The 21,213-nt window shown below is 36.8% G+C and overlaps 3 protein-coding genes across 13 annotated transcripts in view; 1 reads left to right on the top strand and 2 right to left on the bottom strand.

The window, feature by feature from the left end:
• LOC105222906 (serine protease inhibitor 42Dd) overlaps positions 1–482 on the bottom strand; it is a 35,559-nt gene extending 35,077 nt beyond the window's left edge. For all 11 annotated transcript variants that reach the window (XM_011200466.4, XM_049453200.1, XM_011200464.4 and 8 more), the window contains exon 1: positions 294–482. In XM_011200466.4, the coding sequence (XP_011198768.2) occupies positions 294–390 (97 nt within the window). In that variant the 5' untranslated portion in view covers positions 391–482. The remainder of the gene's footprint in view (positions 1–293) is intronic.
• The window catches only part of LOC125777750 (uncharacterized), a 207,735-nt gene that overhangs the window by 57,327 nt on the left and 129,195 nt on the right, over positions 1–21,213 (top strand). The gene's annotated exons all lie outside the window — the stretch shown is intronic.
• Positions 17,580–19,378, bottom strand: LOC105222912 (uncharacterized). The gene has a single exon (XM_011200473.2). The coding sequence runs from the start codon at positions 19,350–19,352 to the stop codon at positions 17,580–17,582; it is 1,773 nt and encodes a 590-aa protein (XP_011198775.2). The 5' UTR covers positions 19,353–19,378.

Genomic DNA, 21,213 nt, shown 5'->3' with positions numbered 1-21,213 from the left:
ATACATACATATATATATATGGCTGTATGTAGAAGCGCTCGCACATCTGTTTTTATATATGTATGTTTGTAAATACTTTTGTATAACAATTTCACAATGTATTTCTCTTTGAGCATTCCGTTGTCCACCGCAAAAACTCTTTCACGGCCATTTGTTGCTTTTTGATAGAAAGTGAGTGATATTTTTCATCTGATATTTCCAGCAATACACACACTGATTACTAACACTTCAATTATTCACAGTTTATATTATTTCGCAATTTTCAAACTTCAATAATTCTTTATTTTACTTACCAAAATTGCAATAGTTTCCACGTCTGCTGAGGGGATTCCACAGGGCTAGCAAATTCTTTGCGTTAACTATTTTACGTCCAATAAATGACATCAACATTTGTTGACTGAATTTTTGCTGACTTGTTGGAGTATTTATGTGTGCCGGCCAAGAATGACGGCACTACGCTTTGTTGTGGTATGCACTGCGCGAAAGCAAATAATTAATTAGCCGCTTAAAGAGCGCAAGTAAACATATGAGCTCTCTTTTGTACGTCAGTTTTAATGCAACGCTGAAAGATTTAATTAGTACAGACACACTGGTTTAATGCAAAGTGTCACCCTGTGGAAATATTTTTAAGTGGGGACAACAACCGTTGCTAAGAGTGATTGAACGGAGGCGGATTGTAAAAGACAATATTTAACGATAAATTTGAACGTACGAGTAGTCAGTTAAACTCATCAATTTTTATTAAATAATATTATTCTTATTTTTCAATCATTTATGAAGCATTTTAATTTAATTTTCTGCCCCTAATAGTTATAATATTGTTACGAATTTACTCTTGCTAGTTTACTTTGTTAGGTTCGTATCTCTGGATTGACAAATAAAATCAACACTGTTTAATTTAATTCAACAACTCTTTATTTCACAACTCGTCTACACTATAGCAGTTTACTCTTAGCACTGATTGATTACGTTGGCGCTGCCACGGCTTATATAGCCACGCACTTCTCGCTGATGCCGACGTGTCCTTCTAGAATATCGCGTCTGGAAATTACCAGAACATACGGCTATACGGACAGTCGCGGCGCCAGACTCAGCAATTGTTTAACTAGACAAGCAGACAGTGCGGCGCCAGATGTCTATTGTTTCGACAAGCAGACAGCCGTGGCGCCAGATGTCTACAACAAGACAAATGCTATTCCATATACCTACAGCTATTGTTCATAATCAGGGATGCATATAGCAATACAAATAAAACTTAATACTACTTTTTGTAACAATATAATAATAATAATAATAATAATAATAATAATAATAATATTAATAATAATAATAATAATAATAATAATAATAATAATAATAATAATAATAATAATAATAATAATAATAATAATAATAATAATAATAATAATAATAATAATAATAATAATATATGTGTGTATGTATGTATAAATATTTACATATCCACAAGTAATAAATAACAACGCCACAACAAAAGTTTAGCGAACTCAACAACCACTCTCCACTCTGTTCAATTTATCGACTTGTAATGTCAAAATCGCCGCTTTGTCATCGTTAAGCACAAATAAAATAAGTGAAAATGCGCAAGAACGGATTTGCAAGGACGCGTCATTTTGAAAATGCAAAAGTGTCGCGGAAACGTATACAATATTTATTTAAAAGTTGAAATTCGTGTAAATGATGTTGTAGTACAAGTGATTTGCATAAATGTTGTGAGAAAGTGCTAAACTTTATGTTTTAAATGCAGGAATGAGCTGCATGCAATTGCCACTCTAGGCTTTGACTTGTTTGCATTGTGATTTTGTACCTTTCAAGTGATTAATGTCGGTATGAAGGCAATGAAAGCGTAAATTAATGTTTATTTAGTGTAATAGTTTAATAAAAGTATATAATTTCTAATTAAATATAAAGTTTGTCCGCTCATGCATGTCTGCCCAAAGTATTGTTGGCAGAGAGCATCTCAAAGCGAAAGCTAGTGCGTAGGTGTCAAAAGTGTTAACGTATTTTGTTTTACGCGCTGGTAAGAAGAAGGAAAAGGAAGAACGAAAAGAAAAGGAGGAAGTGTCAGTTGGTTCTGACATTGAATGCGATTAAAGCGAATCAGAATGTAACCAGTTGGTTAGTGGTTATATGACAGAAAATAATAATAGAGTTATAAGTAAAGCTCCGGAATATGGCAATAACGGTGATTTTAAGCCATACTTATATTTATAATTCGATAAAATATTTATCTACTTTGCAAGGACAATTGATTGTAAAAAATATTTTTTTTTTTCACATTGGATCACACACAATTTTTCCATCGATCAGAAAAAAAACCTTAACGGTGGTTCGAAACACGTTCATGACCCCGTGACAGGTTATCCATAGTGGACTTATACATACATGTGAGGCCGAAAGTATGCAGCTGTCGAATGTATGGGTGTTACAAAATCAGCCTTATCCAACAAAACCAGTTCGCACACGAAGCACTTCGAAGCTTTTTTTGGAAAAACTGCAAATGTGGCAAACATACTAATGGAAAAAAGCAGAACAGTAAATTCGAATTCAGTGTGATTGGAGAGAATAAAGGCACATACACACATATGTCATACATACTACAAATGCATGTGAAGAATAATTTCTATGCTCTGTTTGTTGGGAATGAGGGATGTGTGCACTTTATAACCATGTTTTTCTACCGTTGAATTTCTTTGTCAAAATACATATAGTTGTGTTCAAAATAATAATAGTGCTTAAGGAGTCAGTAGGGTAATCTGGCCTGTTTTATTGACGCTGTGGTGTGCACTCCGAGCGCTCCGAACGTCGAGCGGTATTATAATGTTTGTGCCTTTTTCGAAGCCTTCCAATGGTAAAGTGGGTTTCTACATTAATTCTAAAGTCAATATACGAATTTATTACAAAAAGTTTACTTGGTTTTTTCTGCGTTGAAATTGAGTAATAACATAAACATTTATTTTAGATATCATAGAGTTTTTTTTATAATTAAACCTTCAAACTTATCAATAACGATAATAAAACTACAGTGGCTCGAAGACTCGTTCTTCAAAAAATGATAGTATTTTACATTTAGGTAAAAAAAGTAACTGAAACACCGGTAAATACTAGAAGTACATATATATAGATACAAAGAAGCAGAGTTCAGTATTTGGTCGAAAGGCTATATTATCCAAAACTAATGTAAAGCGAGTTGACTAGGTCTTCACAACGGATTCTAAGTTTTTTTTTTTCAAGAATTCTCCATTATTAAGCAAAGTTCGCGGTTATTGACTGGTTTGACTTTCCTGACTTTTTTCTTAATATCACCCAATAGGTTTTATATGGGATTGAGGTCGGATGACGGCAGACCAAGGCATGACCTCAATCCTTTTGACACGAAACCACTCCCTGGCTAGCCGATTGATATCTTTCGAGATATTATCACGCTGGAAGACCCATTTCAGAGGCATTTCGTATTCTGGGTAAGGTAACATTGTGGTATTCAAAATATCCACATGACAGTGTCAATACGATGTATAAGTCCAACATCATTTAAAGAAAAAACTGCCAAATTAATATTTTCTCCATGTGTTACGACACACATGCTGCCCGGAACCCGTACTTCCAAAAAGGACGATTTTACTTTCGTTCATCAATTATATAATAATTTCGCCACATTTCCAATGGTCGGCTGATATTATTTAATGCGTTTGTGTTTTTTGTTACTTTTCGCCAGCTTAGGGAATATACCTTTTTTCCAGTAGTTTTTGTTTTGTTGTTTTAATGGAGGTCTTTTTTTACGGGACTGTTCCCAAATCCAGCGCACAACCCAGGGAAGAGATGACTCGAATTCTCACTTTGAGTTATAACTTCGAAGTCGTAGATAATGTCGTCTATTTTGGAATCAGTATTAACATCAACAACAATGTCAACCTCGAAATCCAACACAGAACAGGTGCAGTATTGAGATAGTTCACTACGCCAATAAAGAATAATACTTCTCATTTACATTCAACATATGTATGATTGTAGGTCATGCACTCTTATTATTTTGAACACTACTGTATGTACGTATTAAGTCTGCAGACTTTTGCATATGCTGCAACATGGTTTCCGCAGATGCTCTGCACATGATGGCCGACAAATTGGCTTGACTATTTGTAAGCCGCAAAAAACTTTAGCAATTGAGTGCATCCATAGAAACACAGACATACATCCATATGGAACAAGCTCAATTTGTAGTAATGGTCATAGCATTTTTCATACCACTCACTTTGGTATTCCTATGAAAATTAATATTGCAGTTGCTTAAAATAGAGACATTTTTAAGAAATTAAAGAAGACTCTTTTTAAAGCATAAACATAAATGCTATATTTTTCTGTACCATGAAACGGTCACATATGGAGTACAATAATTATCACATCTGACTTGGCAGTGAATTGTTAAGTAATACTCAGCCACTAATAACTTGGCGTCTTTTGCGCACTTTTCCTCAGAGGCTGAGGCCAGAGCGTTGAATGACAGCGTCGCAAATTATATTGGCACGAAAGTTAATTACATTTTCATCATAAAAGAAACAGAAAAGGCACAATCACAAATGAAATAATAAAGCGAAAGCAGCGCGCTATCTCTCCCAAAAAAAGCCAAAAATTAGACAGAATAAAACTGACCAAAAAATCACATACACACTCAACCGTAACACAAACACTCGACTGCTCTCTTCCACAATTGCTGCGGATCCCGTTGTGGTTGAGAAGTCCGCGGCTGTGACTAAAGGTAGAATGCGATTGCTCAAATTCCTATAGATGGTTTTGCATACATCTAGCTTTTCAGTTATAATTTTTATACTCTCGCAACAAAGTTGCTAAAGAGAGTACTATAGTTTTGTTCACATAACGGTTGTTTGTAGGTCCTAAAACTAAAAGAGTCAGATATAGGGTTATATATACCAAAGTGATCAGGGTGACGAGTAGAGGTGAAATCCGGATGTCTGTCTGTCCGTCCGTCTGTGCAAGCTGTAACTTGAGTAAAAATTGAGATATCATGATGAAATTCGGTACACGTATTTCTTGGCTCCATAAAATATCAAGTTCGAAGATGGGCAAAATCGGTCCACTGCCACGCCCACAAAATGGCGGAAACCGAAAACCTATAAAGTGTCATAACTAAGCCATAAATGAAGATATTAAAGTGAAATTTGGCACAAAGGATCGCATTAGGGAGGAGCATATTTGGAAGTAATTTTTTTGGAAAAGTGGGCGTGGCCCCGCCCCCTACTAAGTTTTTTGTACATATCTCGGAAACTACTATAGCTATGTCAACCAAACTCTATAGAGTCGTTTCCTTCAGGCATTTCCATATACAGTTCAAAAATGGAAGAAATCGGATAATAACCACGCCCACCTCCCATACAAAGGTTATGTTGAAAATCGTTAAAAGTGCATTAACCGACTAACAAAAAAGTCAGAAACACAAAATTTTACGGAAAAAATGGCAGAAGGAAGCTGCACCCAGGCTTTTTTTTAAAATTAAAAATGGGCGTGGCGTCGCCCACTTATGGACCAAAAACCATAACTCAGGAACTACTCGACCGATTTCAATGAAATTCGGTATATAATATTTTTTTAACACCCTGATGACATGTACGAAATATGGGCGAAATCGGTGCTCAACCACGCCTTCTTCCCATATAACACTATTTTGAATTCCATCAGGCATCAGTTCTCTGTATAATATATACATTAGAAACCAATGATCATAGCGGAATAAAACTTTACTCAAATACGGTATGTGAGCTGAGGTATCCCTTGTGGAAAAATTGTTGTGATCGGACTATAACTTTTCAAGGTCCCTGATATCGAACACGAAGAACTCAGTGCCCAACCTAACCTAACCTAATTTTTCACCGAAAACATCGGCAAATCTCTCAGAATTTAATTCTAGTTAATTTTACAGCAAAATAAAAAAATATGTAAATGACGGATAATGAAATCTCGATTATCACTTTATCATGCGAGAGTATAAAATCTTCGGTGACACCCGAACTTAGCCCTTACTTACTTGTTAATAATGTTAAAGATCAAAAACTAAAAACCAACTATTAAAAATGGTCTTCCTACTTATAAATGAGAGTGTTCGGTTTTAATTCTCAGTTAGTCTAAGAAAATTTCAAATACATTAAATTTATTTCTTTCACAAGGAGACAATCAGTTGACTCGTTTATATGACAAAAAATCCAATTGAAGCTATAATGCTTGCAAAATTTATTCATCAATTAACCCGATATATCATAATTCATCCCAAGACTTTCCTCTTTCATTATTAACAATACAAGTTATTTTAAGTGGCATATATGGCATATTTTCTACAGTAGCAGATTGAAGAAGTCGCACCATAGGAAGTCACCTTATCTGAAACCTCGTTTACTATCGAACGGCTCGGAGAGGTCCTTCTTGATCCTAACGGTGCTTTTTGCCTTGCTCAACGTCAGTTTACACAGCCGTATTAGTTTTGCGAGGATACCAAGTTCAGACAATATTTTTCTAAAAATAAAAGCTGTGATATGAATTTTTTATAACAGCTCGAATAAGTGAAACTCTTTGTAGTTACTTATAGAAAATGTCTATTTTTAGTGGGTTATTTTTGAGTTACCATTTCGGGAAAGTCAAATATTGCGAGAATATAAAAAAGTGCCTAAATGTGGGCAACCGTTTTGTGTGAATAGTGCGATTTGTTTGAATTTTATTTGAGGGATTCTTAAGGAAGTAAGCTTTTGTGGTGTCATATTCAATTTGATTGTTTTTACGATCTCTGTAAGTTTGATCGTATGTTAGAAAAACACTTTTGTATTCTCAGTTTTCGGTTATGAATTTTCCATTATCCCTTTGTTTCAAGTTTCTAACGATTTGAGTGTATCGTTTTTGTCGATGAAACGTTAGTTTACCCATTATTTAAAATCTAAACATTCCTATTATTGTGTGTAGTCTGGTTTCGAGCCAAAAATTTTAATATACATTTCTTACTATAATCTGCTTTTTATTGCAGTTACGATAAAAAGAAATTCAGAGAGAACTTTCAAAGCTTACTATAACGCATGTGCAAAGGAAAGTACCCCTCATTCATTTTTATGAGAACACTTGTATACTGCGTACCCCAACTGAAGAAATGAACCCTTAAATAAAGCTTTTGTGTTTCTTCGAATATGTGTAGGACGTAGCATTAAGTGATGATGATACTACAGTTTTATCTATAGTAATCCACGTTACCTGTTGGCTTTCTAAGCAATAAATGAGGGAGAGTCAGATAAACATTGTTGCAAGCAACATGTTGCAAGCAAACTTGTTGTGTTTTGAATTTAAACGAATTTACCTACAACGAACATATAACGGTACCGAGTGTTTGACGAGCAAGTCCGTTTGAATGAGTCGTGCAAACTTTGTTGTTGTTGTTGTAGATCGCAAATATCCTCGCCGGATTTCAGGTTTGAGAAAAAGAAACAAAGTAAGCTGACACATTCGCAATGCAACCTGTTTCGTAGTAAGCAACAATGTGTACGTTTGCCGGAAGCGGAAATCAGCGAATAAATGGTGAAATCTTAGAATCGTAAGTTAAAATATAAACAGAAAATAATGCATTTACCCAAACAGTTTTAAAGTGAAAACGGCTGTTAAAGAGCTTGCTTTTCTAGATATAAGTGGGTGATGATGAAATTTTATTTTTGGATTTTTCAAAATCGATTAGAAAAAAAATAATTTTGAATTTCAAAAGTTTCCTTTTTTGAATTTTTTTAAAAATAATTTTTTTTTTCAAAAATATTTATTTCTCAAAATGAATTTGTTTTTTGTCATTTTGAAATTTTTTTGAAAAAAAATTTTTTTGATTAATTTTGAAAAAAAAAATTTTTGATTAAAAAAGACATATTTTCTCCCTTTTTGAAAAAGAAAAAAAAAATAACTTCTTAAAAAATTGAAAAAAAAAATTTTTGATTAATTTTGATAAATTTTTTTTTAAATTTTTTAAGAAGTAATTTTTTTTATTTTTTTCGAAAAGGGAGAAAACATGTTGTATCTTCAAATGTATTTATTTATTTTTTTTTAATTTTTTTTATAAATAAAGCCTCTTTGATGAAAATAAACAACAAACAATCTCTGTCTGTGATGTTGAGCAGTATTGTGTTTGAATATTAAATCATTGATCCAACTGTGCGTGCAGTGTAAGGTACGAAAAATAACGGAAATTGTTGGCATTTGAAAATATCCGATGTGCGGCAATAAATGCTAATGACACTGTACCGCAAAGGACGTGCGCTGACCTACTCACGCTCAGTGTTAGAAGCTGCCGTACAAAGCGCTTGTTGGATGATGATGCTTTCAGCGTGAGTGTGTGTGTGTGATTTGCATTTGGCGGCCGTCAGCCAGTCGACTGGCCAAGCACACATAATGGCCGGCCAGCCTAGCGTCGCTTACAAAGAATCGAACCCATTTGGCATCACTAACTATGTCGTATGGTGTCCATATATATGCATATTATATATACATATATGTGTGTTTGGATGCATGTGTTTATGTAGGTGATGGGCATTTGCCACAGTTTGGAGTCTCTTTCCTTATTCCTTATTCCTTATATATTGTTTGTTATTCTTCCTGCTCGACGCTGTTGCCTATATTTAGGCGCTAACAGTGGTTTATTAGGGTAAATTGACACGTGCAGGGCACATAAGCATAAATTGCATAAATACACATATAAAGGGTGATTTTTTAAGAGCTTGATAACTTTTTTAAAAAAAAAAACGCATAAAATTTGCAAAATCTCATCGGTTCTTTATTTGAAACGTTAGATTGGTTCATGACATTTACTTTTTGAAGATAATTTCATTTAAATGTTGACCGCGGCTGCGTCTTAGGTGGTCCATTCGGAAAGTCCAATTTTGGGCAACTTTTTCGAGCATTTCGGCCGGAATAGCCCGAATTTCTTCGGAAATGTTGTCTTCCAAAGCTGGAATAGTTGCTGGCTTATTTCTGTAGACTTTAGACTTGACGTAGCCCCACAAAAATAGTCTAAAGGCGTTAAATCGCATGATCTTGGTGGCCAACTTACGGGTCCATTTCTTGAGATGAATTGTTGTCCGAAGTTTTCCCTCAAAATGGCCATAGAATCGCGAGCTGTGTGGCATGTAGCGCCATCTTGTTGAAACCACATGTCAACCAAGTTCAGTTCTTCCATTTTTGGCAACAAAAAGTTTGTTAGCATCGAACGATAGCGATCGCCATTCACCGTAACGTTGCGTCCAACAGCATCTTTGAAAAAATACGGTCCAATGATTCCACCAGCGTACAAACCACACCAAACAGTGCATTTTTCGGGATGCATGGGCAGTTCTTGAACGGCTTCTGGTTGCTCTTCACCCCAAATGCGGCAATTTTGCTTATTTACGTAGCCATTCAACCAGAAATGAGCCTCATCGCTGAACAAAACACGCGCGCGAAACACATTTCGAACCGAACACTGATTTTGGTAATAAAATTCAATGATTTGCAAGCGTTGCTCGTTAGTAAGTCTATTCATGATGAAATGTCAAAGCATACTGAGCATCTTTCTCTTTGACACCATGTCTGAAATCCCACGTGATCTGTCAAATACTAATGCATGAAAATCCTAACCTCAAAAAAATCACCCGTTACATATATCTGTAGATAACTCTATGTGGTCAACGATATTTAACGAGTTCGTCGATCTTCGGTAAAAACTTTTGCATTGTTCCAGCGAAGCTTTCTGCATCTTTTTATGCCCAACTCGCACCATTTGTGTACTCGTGCGTTCATTTGTCTCGCAAATATTGTTTTCTCCATTTTGCTTTGTTATTATTTTACTTTTATTTTTCACCTTCCTATTTGCTTCCTATTTCCGCATTGATGAGTAGTCAATTTGAACTTTCATTGCTTTATTTTTTATTTTACTGCGCGCAATTCATCAATCATCAGCGTAGACGTTAATGGACTATTGTCGGGGAAATACACAACCATACGAATAAAAAATATAGTAAAAAATGCACATAGTTTCTACCTCTTCTGGTAATTTCGAAGCGAATTTTAATATTATTGCTGTGCGTATTTTAAAGCTGCGTATCTTCGTTGAAGTCGATGTTTTACCGCTTCCACATATTGCATCCAAGAAAAAATACCGCCTTTCAAGAATCAGTACTCGTATATGTAATCTATATACATTTAGCAGATTCTTATATAATAAACTAATCAATACAGTAATTATATTATTAACGAATATATGCGAAAACGTAATTGCCGCTATAAGAATTCAAATGACTGGTTAAGTTAGGTTTGAAGGTCGATCTTAAGCCGGATCTTACTTGAAAAGCTTAGAACGCCAGTCCGTTGTGGAACCTGTAAACTTCTATATACTGAAACATAAGACAATTATAGATCGACAAAGCGCTTTGAGCCTCTCACAAATTTGTTGAGACGGTTAATATTTGTTTAGGCTATGTCTTCTGGTTCGCCGAAGTTAAGATTACCGAGATGTTTCCGCCTCAGTTTGGTAAAGGCTGGACAATGAAGGAGAAAGCGTCTGGGTGTTTTCACCTCACTCTCCTCCATAATATTTTGACAACTAGCGTCCAACAAGATCTTCAGCCTTACGGCAAGATGAACTTTTCTCAGGCCAAGATCTCTCAAATTCTACTACTATTCTATTTCTAGTGAGGATAAATACTCCTTGACTAGTTTTAAGCGCACAGTTAGTGAATTCAGCGCTAGTATTGACGCTGTGCTGTCGGAGTGAAAGAGGCTGAACTTATTAGCAGAACGTCTACCGTCACAGCGAGAGATAAAGAGTTCTCTATAGAAAACTCCCCAGCCAATCTTACCTTCTAGCTTCGATCCCGTTATGAAAAAGTTAACTGCGACGACTTCTTCCCATCCCGATCTCTCTTGTGGAAAGAGAAAAAACCGCCCAGAGTGGCTCATGCCATGCACTGATTCAAGTTTTCAGGAGTGCATTTGAAGGAAAAGAGAATCTCGGCGTGTCTTTGTCCGAACCTTCTCATATCGAATGTAACAAGAACATAATTGAATTGACTACATTTCGTAGAGCCACTACCTTTAGTAAGAGTTCCCACCTCTTTTCTATAGCTTATCTGCAGCCATGCAAGATAACCGATGTCTCCATGAAAACTTTCTATAATAGACTTGTCCCCTATTTATTTCACCTTATCAACAGGTGCGATATCGAGAAAAGTGCCTGCAACAAATTACATTTAATATCTCTCCAACCATCACACTGTCCAGCAATCTCGACCGACATATTAAAGTATGAAGAAAGGGTTTTGAAGAATCCGTAATCAGCAAAAATAGGGTGTGGTATCTATTATGAGGCTCATAACTACCATACAAATGTTGTCATATATTTGAGTATACGTGCCCATCGAGCCAAACAAATACAGCTAGTAATCTACGTACCTATACATTAGCAAACGACATACACACATAAACCCCTCATATTTACATAAGCGGATTGACCTAGACAGGCAGGCAACCTAATCGGTTTGGTAAACAGCTGTAGCCGCGACTATTTCGCCGTTACATAGATGGTTTTGCCCACACAACTCACCGCTACCACAAATAAATAAGTACAATGTGTTACTGTGTATGTGTAGATGGAATATTTGTGGCTCTATCTCACGAACAAACGGAAATGTGTTTGCTCTGCAGCTAAACGTCAACATTTTCTGTTTTCTTCTTGCTAGCCATAAGCTCCTGCCATGCGTTTGCACATCCCGAAGCCAAATATCGTTGTTGGCGTTGAGATTTTTTTGGTTCATTCAATTATTATTAATACAAAATCATCATTCTGTTGCCAATCATCTCTTTGGTAAGTAAATTATTTTTCTATTATCCCTACAGATTGTTATACAACTGGCGCTGTCAATGTTAGCTCATTGCCTTGATACAAATCGCAAGGGGAACTAAATATGATATATATATTTGCATGATTATATTTTTGTCCTCTCGGGATGAGCACAGGTTCTGAACTCAATTGATTTCGTGGATTATTGTGGCAGTTCCTCTATCCTTAGTAGTCGATTGGCAGGTCAATTTTCTAATATGACCGTTCATTGAAATATTATTTTAAAAGAGTAGTGACAAGCGAGTTACTTTTTCTGGCCATAATAAAGTTTGAAGAGACATTTCAGGATTATTCACACTTCTAATTTCGATGACTAAGGTAATTTGCCTCGTCGTTGACAAGTGCAAAGTGCTCGGTAAGCTGCCATAAAGTGTTGGAAATTTATTTTTACATTATTTTAGACTTTTTTTTATACAAATTTGGTCAATAGTTTACCAAAGTAAATTCAGTAAAATGTAAAACAGAGATGTTTATTTTGACAGCTGATTTAAGAGCTACGAGTACCGCTCAACGAAATTCAAAATCATTGGAAAAACATCTTATACTAGGAGAAAGGGAATAGATAGTGAACTGAACTGAACTGAAAATTCATTTACAATTCATGACTCGCTTGTGCATTTAACACTTAGTAAATGGAAGCCAAATAATTTCTATTACCCCAAACTACCATAAATATGGTGAATTTGTGCTTGCGGTGAAATAGAAATTTGTCTCAACTGCCACCAGCTCCCATTTTCCCACAGGGTAGCCTTATCTACATTGTTATTATATGGCTTGTGGACACATTTGGTTGTCGGCTTAGTTTTATTGGCTCAAAGTAATATTGAGTTCATGAATTTAAATTGGGTAAAATCAGGAAAGTGACATTCTTTGTGACAGTTTCCTTGTTTTGTTAGCATTTTTGTGGCTGCGTCATATGCTCACACGAATTTTTGGAGAGACCACTTATTTTATTAAAATGTCTGCAAACATAACCGCTGTGAAGATTCCAAGACATAATTTAAGACAAATTTTTGTTTATTTATGTATATGTGTATTTTAATTCGCAATATCCAGTACTGTTTTTGAAAAGCTTCTTTAAGTTAAGGTTTGATTTAAGCGATGGCAGTAATGAATTTTCCTCATTGGCAACCCTAAGGTCATGTGAAAAAGGTTATGAATGTCAACACTTGCCACAATGTTGGCTCCTTATCCGAGTTCTTATTAGCGTTTAGTCGATATCAAACTTTAGGGAGTGCCGAATAGAAGAATTAACAAACTTAATCATTCAAATATTAGTTACAGCCTGTCAAGTAAGAGCGTGGTCGTGTTAATTTATAAAAAAAAATATTTTATGAAACTTTCATATTTACATACATATACATTGTACACATTACAAACAATTATGCAATTTGGTCAATAATATGTCCAGTCACCACCGGCGTCGATAATTGCCTGGCATCTCCGAGGCATTCTACTAATTTGACAGCGTATTCTAGTGGCAAGGATCTTCAGATCTTCAGATCTGATGAATTTCGTAAGACTACTGCTTCAAAGTGAATCTTCCACGAAGCTTCTGCTTAATATATGTCCACACATTTTCAATAGGGTTTGCATCGGGCGACTGCGACGGCCAATCCAATGTAACGATGCCAGATTGAGTTTTCCACTGAGTACAGAGCTTGCTGCGGTGTTTAGGATCGTTGTTCTCCTGCAGAACCCAATCTTCATTTTTTCTGATGAAATGAAATGCTTTCAGACGTTTTGAAATATTTGTCTGAGTAACTGCTAAAGGAGCTCAGCTTGTATTTAGGAGCAGTCTTCCACGATTGGTGCCTCCAGTTTCCTATCATCACACTTGTTCTCGCCGCCCGGGACTTTCTTTATTTTCAAACTCTTCAGTCGTGTAAACCGCTTTTGGCATCGTTTTCTCTAATGCACATTTACGTCAATTTAAGGTTTGAATATTGGATACTGCGATGGTAGAGCCATCTATCGGTCAAACATTCCAAAATTAACAATGGATTAAAAATGAAAAAATAATTTAAAAAACATTTTCCAGTGGACCAAATTGTAAATCTAAACTATTCTCGAATCTCCTTGAACATACACACAAATGTTCATCAAAATCGGTCCATTCGTTTAGGAGCAGTTCAAATGGTAACACACGGTCAGAAGATTTATATATATAACATATCGGCACTTCAAAGCAGTAAGTTGAAAATATTTCATATATTATATTAAAGAGAATATTTTAAATTTCTTTACTAAGCAGTCAACAAAAGCTAGCTTACATAAAATTCTAAGAGAAGCCCAAGAACTTTCACCTTCTTCTCTCTTTTTATGAGCATTTAAATATGATGTTTAAATATACACATCACGAAAACCTTCTGCCCCACAAAAATATAGGTCAAGCAACAAATACGCCAGACAAAACATAAAAACCTTAGCTTCCTACTACCGTGTCTGATGGCAGTACATTATGGCAAGTGATTGACGATTTTTGCTGAACACGCCATTGGGGATTACTTTAGGCAGCAACAGACTTGAAATAAAATGCTTTGACAAGTACTTAAATGACCTTAAATTCATCATTTCGAGCAAATGCTTTCACATGAAATTCTCATTGCTCACAAGGACCCATGTACATACGCATAGCCCCACTTGAATGAACATAAACGGCCCACGTGCCTTGCTGCTGCGATAAAATCCGCTTCAATGGAGCACTTCAAATCAATTTGTGAGTCGCTCTCAAGGTCGACTACTAATATCAGTCATTTATGTGGAAAAAGTAAGACAGATGTGGTGCTGTAAATACAAACGCAAATACACACACACAAAATGAAAAAAAATGCACAAAGAAAGGCGCAAAAAAGCAGGAGAGGTGCGAAAAAGGAGCAAACAAAGAGCGCGCGAGAGCTCAATGAGTCTATTGGTTGGAATTGACAGGAAGCATTGAAAGACTGTTGACATTTTGCCAGTAAAACGCCAGAGCCTTTTGTTTGCGGGCAAGTGTTTGGCCCCCCGCAGGAGACCCGCAGCGCCTGATTGTGTAGTTTTACTTTAATAAACAGGCCGGGCGGCAGTGATAAGTCGCGCTAGTGTGAATTTTTTTTGGTTCAAATATCATGTGTAAAGCCGGTATGTAGCTTCAGGTGGTCAGTTATTAAATACTATTGCATAATTCATGAATTTATTTTCATTTGCTGTGCCAACGAGATTGTCGGCGTTGCATGTAAGCGTGTTTAGACCGGCAACATGTTTCAAATATTTTCTGCAGCCACGCCCACTTTGCATATATTTACTGTTTTCCAGATTATTTGACACACTGCTTCATTGCTTATATCTAAACAAATCCGTATCTATTTTATGTTCGACTGCCATGGCGTATACGTAACCTCTCTCATGTGCATTGCATCGCATGTCACGTATACGCCGTGTGAGCCGCTGTACTGTGAATTATGCATATATGAAAATTTGCATAAATAACAAAATATGTGTGTGATTTTTTGATGAAGTGTTGCTTGCGCTGGCGGGAGCTTTACGCCTAATGAAATGTTGGAAATTTTGCATTGAATACTGACCCGTTTTGCTTTAAATGCATATATGTACATTAGAGCGGGCCCATTTACAAATAGCCAAAAAACGAAAAACGACATGTACGGATCATCCTGAACAACTTTGCCCAAGAGATTATGCGTCTAAAACTGGTTTAGAGCCAGTTTTTAAGGCGTTGTTTTTAAGGGATCATTAAGGGAAAGTTTGTTCCGAAGATTTTGAAATATCCGAAAAACCTGCACTAAAATATTTTAGGAATATCTCCCACATAATTAATTATTGGGATTTCTTAAACTAGGCCATAAAAATCGAAACCGCTCTTAAAAAAGAGCTTAAAAGAACGTAATTTTATTTGCGATGACCCACAAAGGTCACTTAAGAGCACCAAGTATTCAGTATTACAAAAGCTTTCCGTAAAATAAACAAACAAGATAAAGATTACAGCGAAGTTTTGCAGTTGGCCCACTTTTGATCTGTAAAAAATGTTGGTTGTGAGCTGATGGTCGTCCTCGACGCGCCGCCACCGTTGCATTGTTGTATGGAAAAACCAAACCGGCATTTTCCACTTCAATAAACTGCAGTTCGTTGGATACCTCACAAAGCTCGGCTGAGCTGAACTGAGCTGCAATGAACTGAGCAGCGCTGAATCGCATGTGGGCGTCTCATGCAAATGCTCGGCATATGAGCTCATTTATGTGCAGTCAATGGCCACTTGCAGGGGTTAGCTCTTGAGCATGTTTATACTTTTGTGCTTGTGTGTATGAGTGTGTTTGTTCATATGATTTCGGTTACTTCTTATTACTGCCACTTTGCTGCATTGTTGGTTGCGTAAGACAGCCCAGTTGGCAAGGCGAAGCTACATTCTACCGTACTCTATGTGCTTGCCGACACTTAATTTCCTTCCATCAGCTTTCATGCCATCCACGGTGTTTTTAACTACGTGTGTATGTGTGTGTTTGAGTTTGCAGTGTTGTCCGTTGCTTGTAAAGAAGCGTGCAGCTTTTCGTAAAATAAATTTAATTTTCCACTCAATGAAGTACAAAATATAAACGAACTACGAGTGGAAGTCTAAAAATAATACTTATATAGAATGATCCATTTCGGGGTTGACGATTTTTTTTAAAGAAAAACCCTAGAAGCTTTAAATTTAATGGGAAATACTTATTATTATTGGAAAGAACATTCTTTCGAAGTTTTTTTTGAACCGCAAGAAATCAAGTGTGCTCTTTTCCCTCAGTTAGGTTAGCCTCTTTCAAGTTGTGGGGTTTTAACAAGCCTATATTTTTATTGGCCTCTATACTGTAAGGTTGAGAGTATTGCCGAACTGCAGCTGTTTTTAAGAAGACGAAATGGAAACATACCAGCACTTCCTTCTTGATTGTCTCGCGTTTCTGTGGCACTTTGGAGCTCACATTCCACCGAATTGGTGGGAATAAAAATTAAATGTTGGGGCAAATTCTTTACAAGGCATTTTTGCGTTGCAAATTCAAGAGGTATATATATTTATAGCTCAACAAAAAACTTCATTTAATAGTCCAAGTGCGAATTCTGGGTTAGCCAACGAACCTAACCAAACCTTACCATCCAAAAAAGTTTTCAAAAGTAATTACTTAGGATAATTCTTTGTATTAAGGAATATTTGAAAATCCAGCGGTCTTGGAAAGTTCCAGTCCAACTCGGCTTAGTTTTTCTCGTCTATTCTTTATATAACCGAGGCTCCAAACGATGTCCAAACACTTATTGTGGTATCGCAAACAAGAAGGAAATGGACCTGAACCAAAGCGGAGAACCATGTGTTTTGAACCGGACTTACTGACCATTTTCTTTCATGCTTTCCACGATAGAACCTAGCGGCATTGATTTCGGGTTAGTCGCACTAGTAAACATGCAACAGAACCATTTTCAGTACAAGATGAACAGAGTGAGAACTATTTTGGTTATAAAGTAAGCGTAATGAAGGCAAATATGTAAAGTAAAAGTTCGAAAGCGGACAGAGAATAACTGTGCCACAAATTACATGATCCCAAAAAATTACATGACCCCAAACTAAATAAGATTTCAATGAGTGTTTAGCAAGTTAAGAGTTTTATATATTTAGATAATATAATTGTTATTTCACAATCATTTAAGCAGTATGTGTTGGTGCTTTTTTAGCTTTGTTTACCCGAATCTGCATCAACTTATAAAACAGTAATTCCAGCAGCAGCGTAATAAAGCCCAAACTATAGCCAAATCCTAAAATTAACCCTGGCATAGCAATATATTCCAGCCCCAAAGGTGCGACACTTGGACGTTCTGTTTTCGCATAATTCACATGACCCAAACGTATGGATTTATAGTTCGCTTCTATAAGGTACCGTAGGTACAGGCCGGTGTCGAACATATCTAGAGAATGTTTGTTGAAGAGCTCATCAAGTGGCCAATCCTCCTTGAAGGCATGTGATAACAGTACTTTGATTATCGGTTCGTCCAATTTCTGCATGATTGGATATTGTAAAAATTTTTGTTGGTAAGCAAGTAACTCATATGTTGTATCTGGGTACAGATAAGCGTAGCGGGTGTCGAAAGTGTTGCGATTCTCTAGGAGTTCTTCCCAGCGGGCAATGCGCGAACGTTCGATCACAATCGCCGCTGCACCATATATTTTTAAAGTCATAAACTGAATTTCATTTAACATTAGAGTTATGTTGCTGCCTTCAAAATCTTGCAGCGTCCTTATTTGTTTCTCATAAACACTCTTGCCGAGTATGCTCGACAGATAGCCAAGATAGAAATTGCAGAGCATGAAGCCGCCAATGAAGAGCGTTAAAAACATCAACGTTTGCATTGATCGTGTTTGCATTGGACGCAGATCAAACCCTAAACATAGAAAGCTAGCCCACACATCCAAGCCTAGCCGACCGAAGTGCCAGCCGCCGTTCTGCAGTCGTGTCAAGAGCGCTGTGACAACTATTACCAAACAGATGCTGGCACCGATGGCTTGCCAAGCTGCCGGTTGAAAGGGCACTTGAAAGTAGTAAAGCTTGGAAAGTGGTGGCGCGGAACGTACTACTAAAAAAAAGTTAAGTAATGCTCTAGGCGCGCTCATTACGGTTTCTACTCTGAACGATATCGCATCACTACAAGCATCTACAAGGCGCTTGCTTAGTCGTTCCCTGCAAATAAGGTCCTTATTAGCGTCGTTGGAGTTTTGTGCGATCCAAGGCTCGATCGTAAGATTGTGACGTTGCGCAAATGCCGCATATATCGGAGGTGAAATGCCGTCGAACTGCCACTCTCCGGTTTCCGGGTGTCGAAAGATGAGCGCATTTGGTGGATCATCCGTATAAGAGATGCGTAGGGGGTGACCTTTCAAATCATGCCACATGTTGTTACGTTGATGCAGATATGTCTCTAAAGTAGTGTTAACCACGCGCAGTTGTGGAAATGGTTCCAGACTGAGTAGTTGAGCTCGGACATCCACTACCAATAAATTGTAGAAACCATGCTGCCAATAAAGCGTGAAGAGTTCCAACCATACATCTGTCGTTGGTGGGAATTCGTGTGGCCAGTGAAAGAGCACTTCGGTGTGATGCAAACGCTTAAGAGTGCTGAAGACTACATTGTGCCAGTTTTGGTCCAACAAAGTTGGCGTGTCTGCCAAGAAAACCACATTCAATATTTTTCTATCGAAATTGTGTCTTATTTCGTAAGTTATATTTGTTGTAATTATAATATTCGGCAAGGTCAAATCCTTTGCAATGGCGGCGAAATGCGTTGCTGCACCGAAGGCGAAGATAATGTTGGTGCTGACACCCAAATCTTCACTCAGATCATTCACTAGGCACACAGTATCGCTGTACTCTCCGCGACACTGTAGAATTAGTAAGGCGTTGAAGAGAATGATGACTCGAAACATTTCGTTGTTTTTTTGTTGAAACACTTTTAAACTGCTCGTTTGGCGCGGAATTCACACTAAACGGTTAACTACGATGCGTGGGCTTTTATATGTTTTAAATTGGCATACACGCGCCCTTTCAATACATTATCGGATATTAATATTTAGCACTCTGTGTAATTACTCAATACTGGCTAGTAATAGTAGCTCTGTAAGACCCAAAGGAATTGCCAAATGCATTAAATTTCACAGCACACTACACACCAAATGAGATCTAATAAGCTTAAGTAGTCAAGTGTATTAATTAAGTATTAATTAGCTTTACCAACTCTATTAAGTTTCGGTCTGACTTAATAATGCCACTTAAATCCACCACTATGCGGACACCTTTTCTAGCCAATCGAAACATTTTTGCGCTGGAGAGGGCTCTATATTCTAATTGCCTACTAAACTTGTAATGCTAGTAGTTCTAATGACATTGATGCTCTCGACCCCTTAATTAAAAATTAAGGAAATGGTTTCTTTTAGAAAATTTCTTTATGCTTATGCTTTGTGACTTAGTTTGACAAACCAAGTTGTTGTTCTTAACCCACACATTTTTTCGAAAAAATTATTCGTGTGAATGTGGTTACTTCATATGGGAAGCTGGATATGACAATTAAGTAATGAGACTGATTCCATAAAAACCGTTTATTTGAAAATTATTCTACAACTCTGCCGTCCGCTTCAAAGTAGCCCCCTTGGGCAGCTATACAGCGATTCCAGCGCGTTTTCCATGCTTCGTAACATTTCTGGAACGCTTCGACTGGGATGTCCGCGAGTAAGTCACGGTCGCCTGGATGTCCGTAATCGACTCAAAATGGGTTCCGTAGACCACCGATTTTGTTTAAGGAAACAAAAAAGAGTCACAGGGTGACATGTCGGGCGAATAAGGTGGCTGTTGCAACACGGCGATCTCTTTATAGGCCAAATACTGAGACACGCTGAGGGCGGTGTGGCACGGCGCTTTGTCGTGATAAAGGATCTAGTTACGAGCGATGCCTGGGCGCACCCTGTTGACTCGTTTTCGCAATCTTTCGAGTACTTGGCAATAGTAGATTTGATTCACAGTTTTCCCCGGTGGAACGAATTCTTTGTGGACGATTCCACGGCTATCAAAAAAGGCAATAACCATCACTTTATAGAATTAAACTACCAGTATTGCCTTACTGCTAGATTTTTTCTCGGTATATATAGAAGTTAATTTAAATCCATAAAATCGTTAAGTTAATATATTTTTTGGTTCACCCTCGCGTACATAGATATTCCAGTTCATCACAGCCTTGACCAAAATATGCTGCCGACCATACTGACGCATACAAATGAGCGTGTGTGTGCGTATGCTATTTTTTTTGTTCGTACTACATTATGCTGTTTGAAATGCAACTTTCACTCCATATTTTTCGATTTTAAATTTACATTTAAATTATTTTTAAAGGAAATTAAAGAAAAACATATGGTGACTCGACTTTGTTATTGAACGCGCACACATACATACGTACATATGCAGAATTGTTTTGTAATAATTTGTCAGAAAGTTTAATCAGTTATGCAAATTACTCGGTCGCAGGTGTTTCCTGAGTAACAAGTTGCAATATTTGCATGCAGAAATTACTTTTTGTTTGTATGTATATATTATATATGCAGACTTCCTACATTTGAACTTTGTCTCATTAATTATAGACTTTTCATTTCATTACCTTTTGTCATTGCACAACTTTTTGCACTCATTTATGCCCGTTTACGTATATGTTTATGGACAATAGTCCATAATTATTAAATATGCATCCTTTGTATGTAGTCTGTGCGATCTTAATGTGGTCTATTTACTCAATTAGGTTCT

This window comes from Bactrocera dorsalis, chromosome 3, assembly GCF_023373825.1.
Source record: "Bactrocera dorsalis isolate Fly_Bdor chromosome 3, ASM2337382v1, whole genome shotgun sequence".
NCBI lineage: Eukaryota > Metazoa > Arthropoda > Insecta > Diptera > Tephritidae > Bactrocera > Bactrocera dorsalis.
The sequence above is the reverse complement of the archived record's forward strand: the minus strand, read 5'-3'. Positions and strand labels throughout refer to the sequence as shown.

Excerpts from the sequence above, each read along its gene's own strand:
- LOC105222912 (XM_011200473.2), bottom strand. The coding sequence starts at position 19,352 with ATGTTTCGAGTCATCATTCTCTTCAACGCCTTACTAATTCTACAGTGT.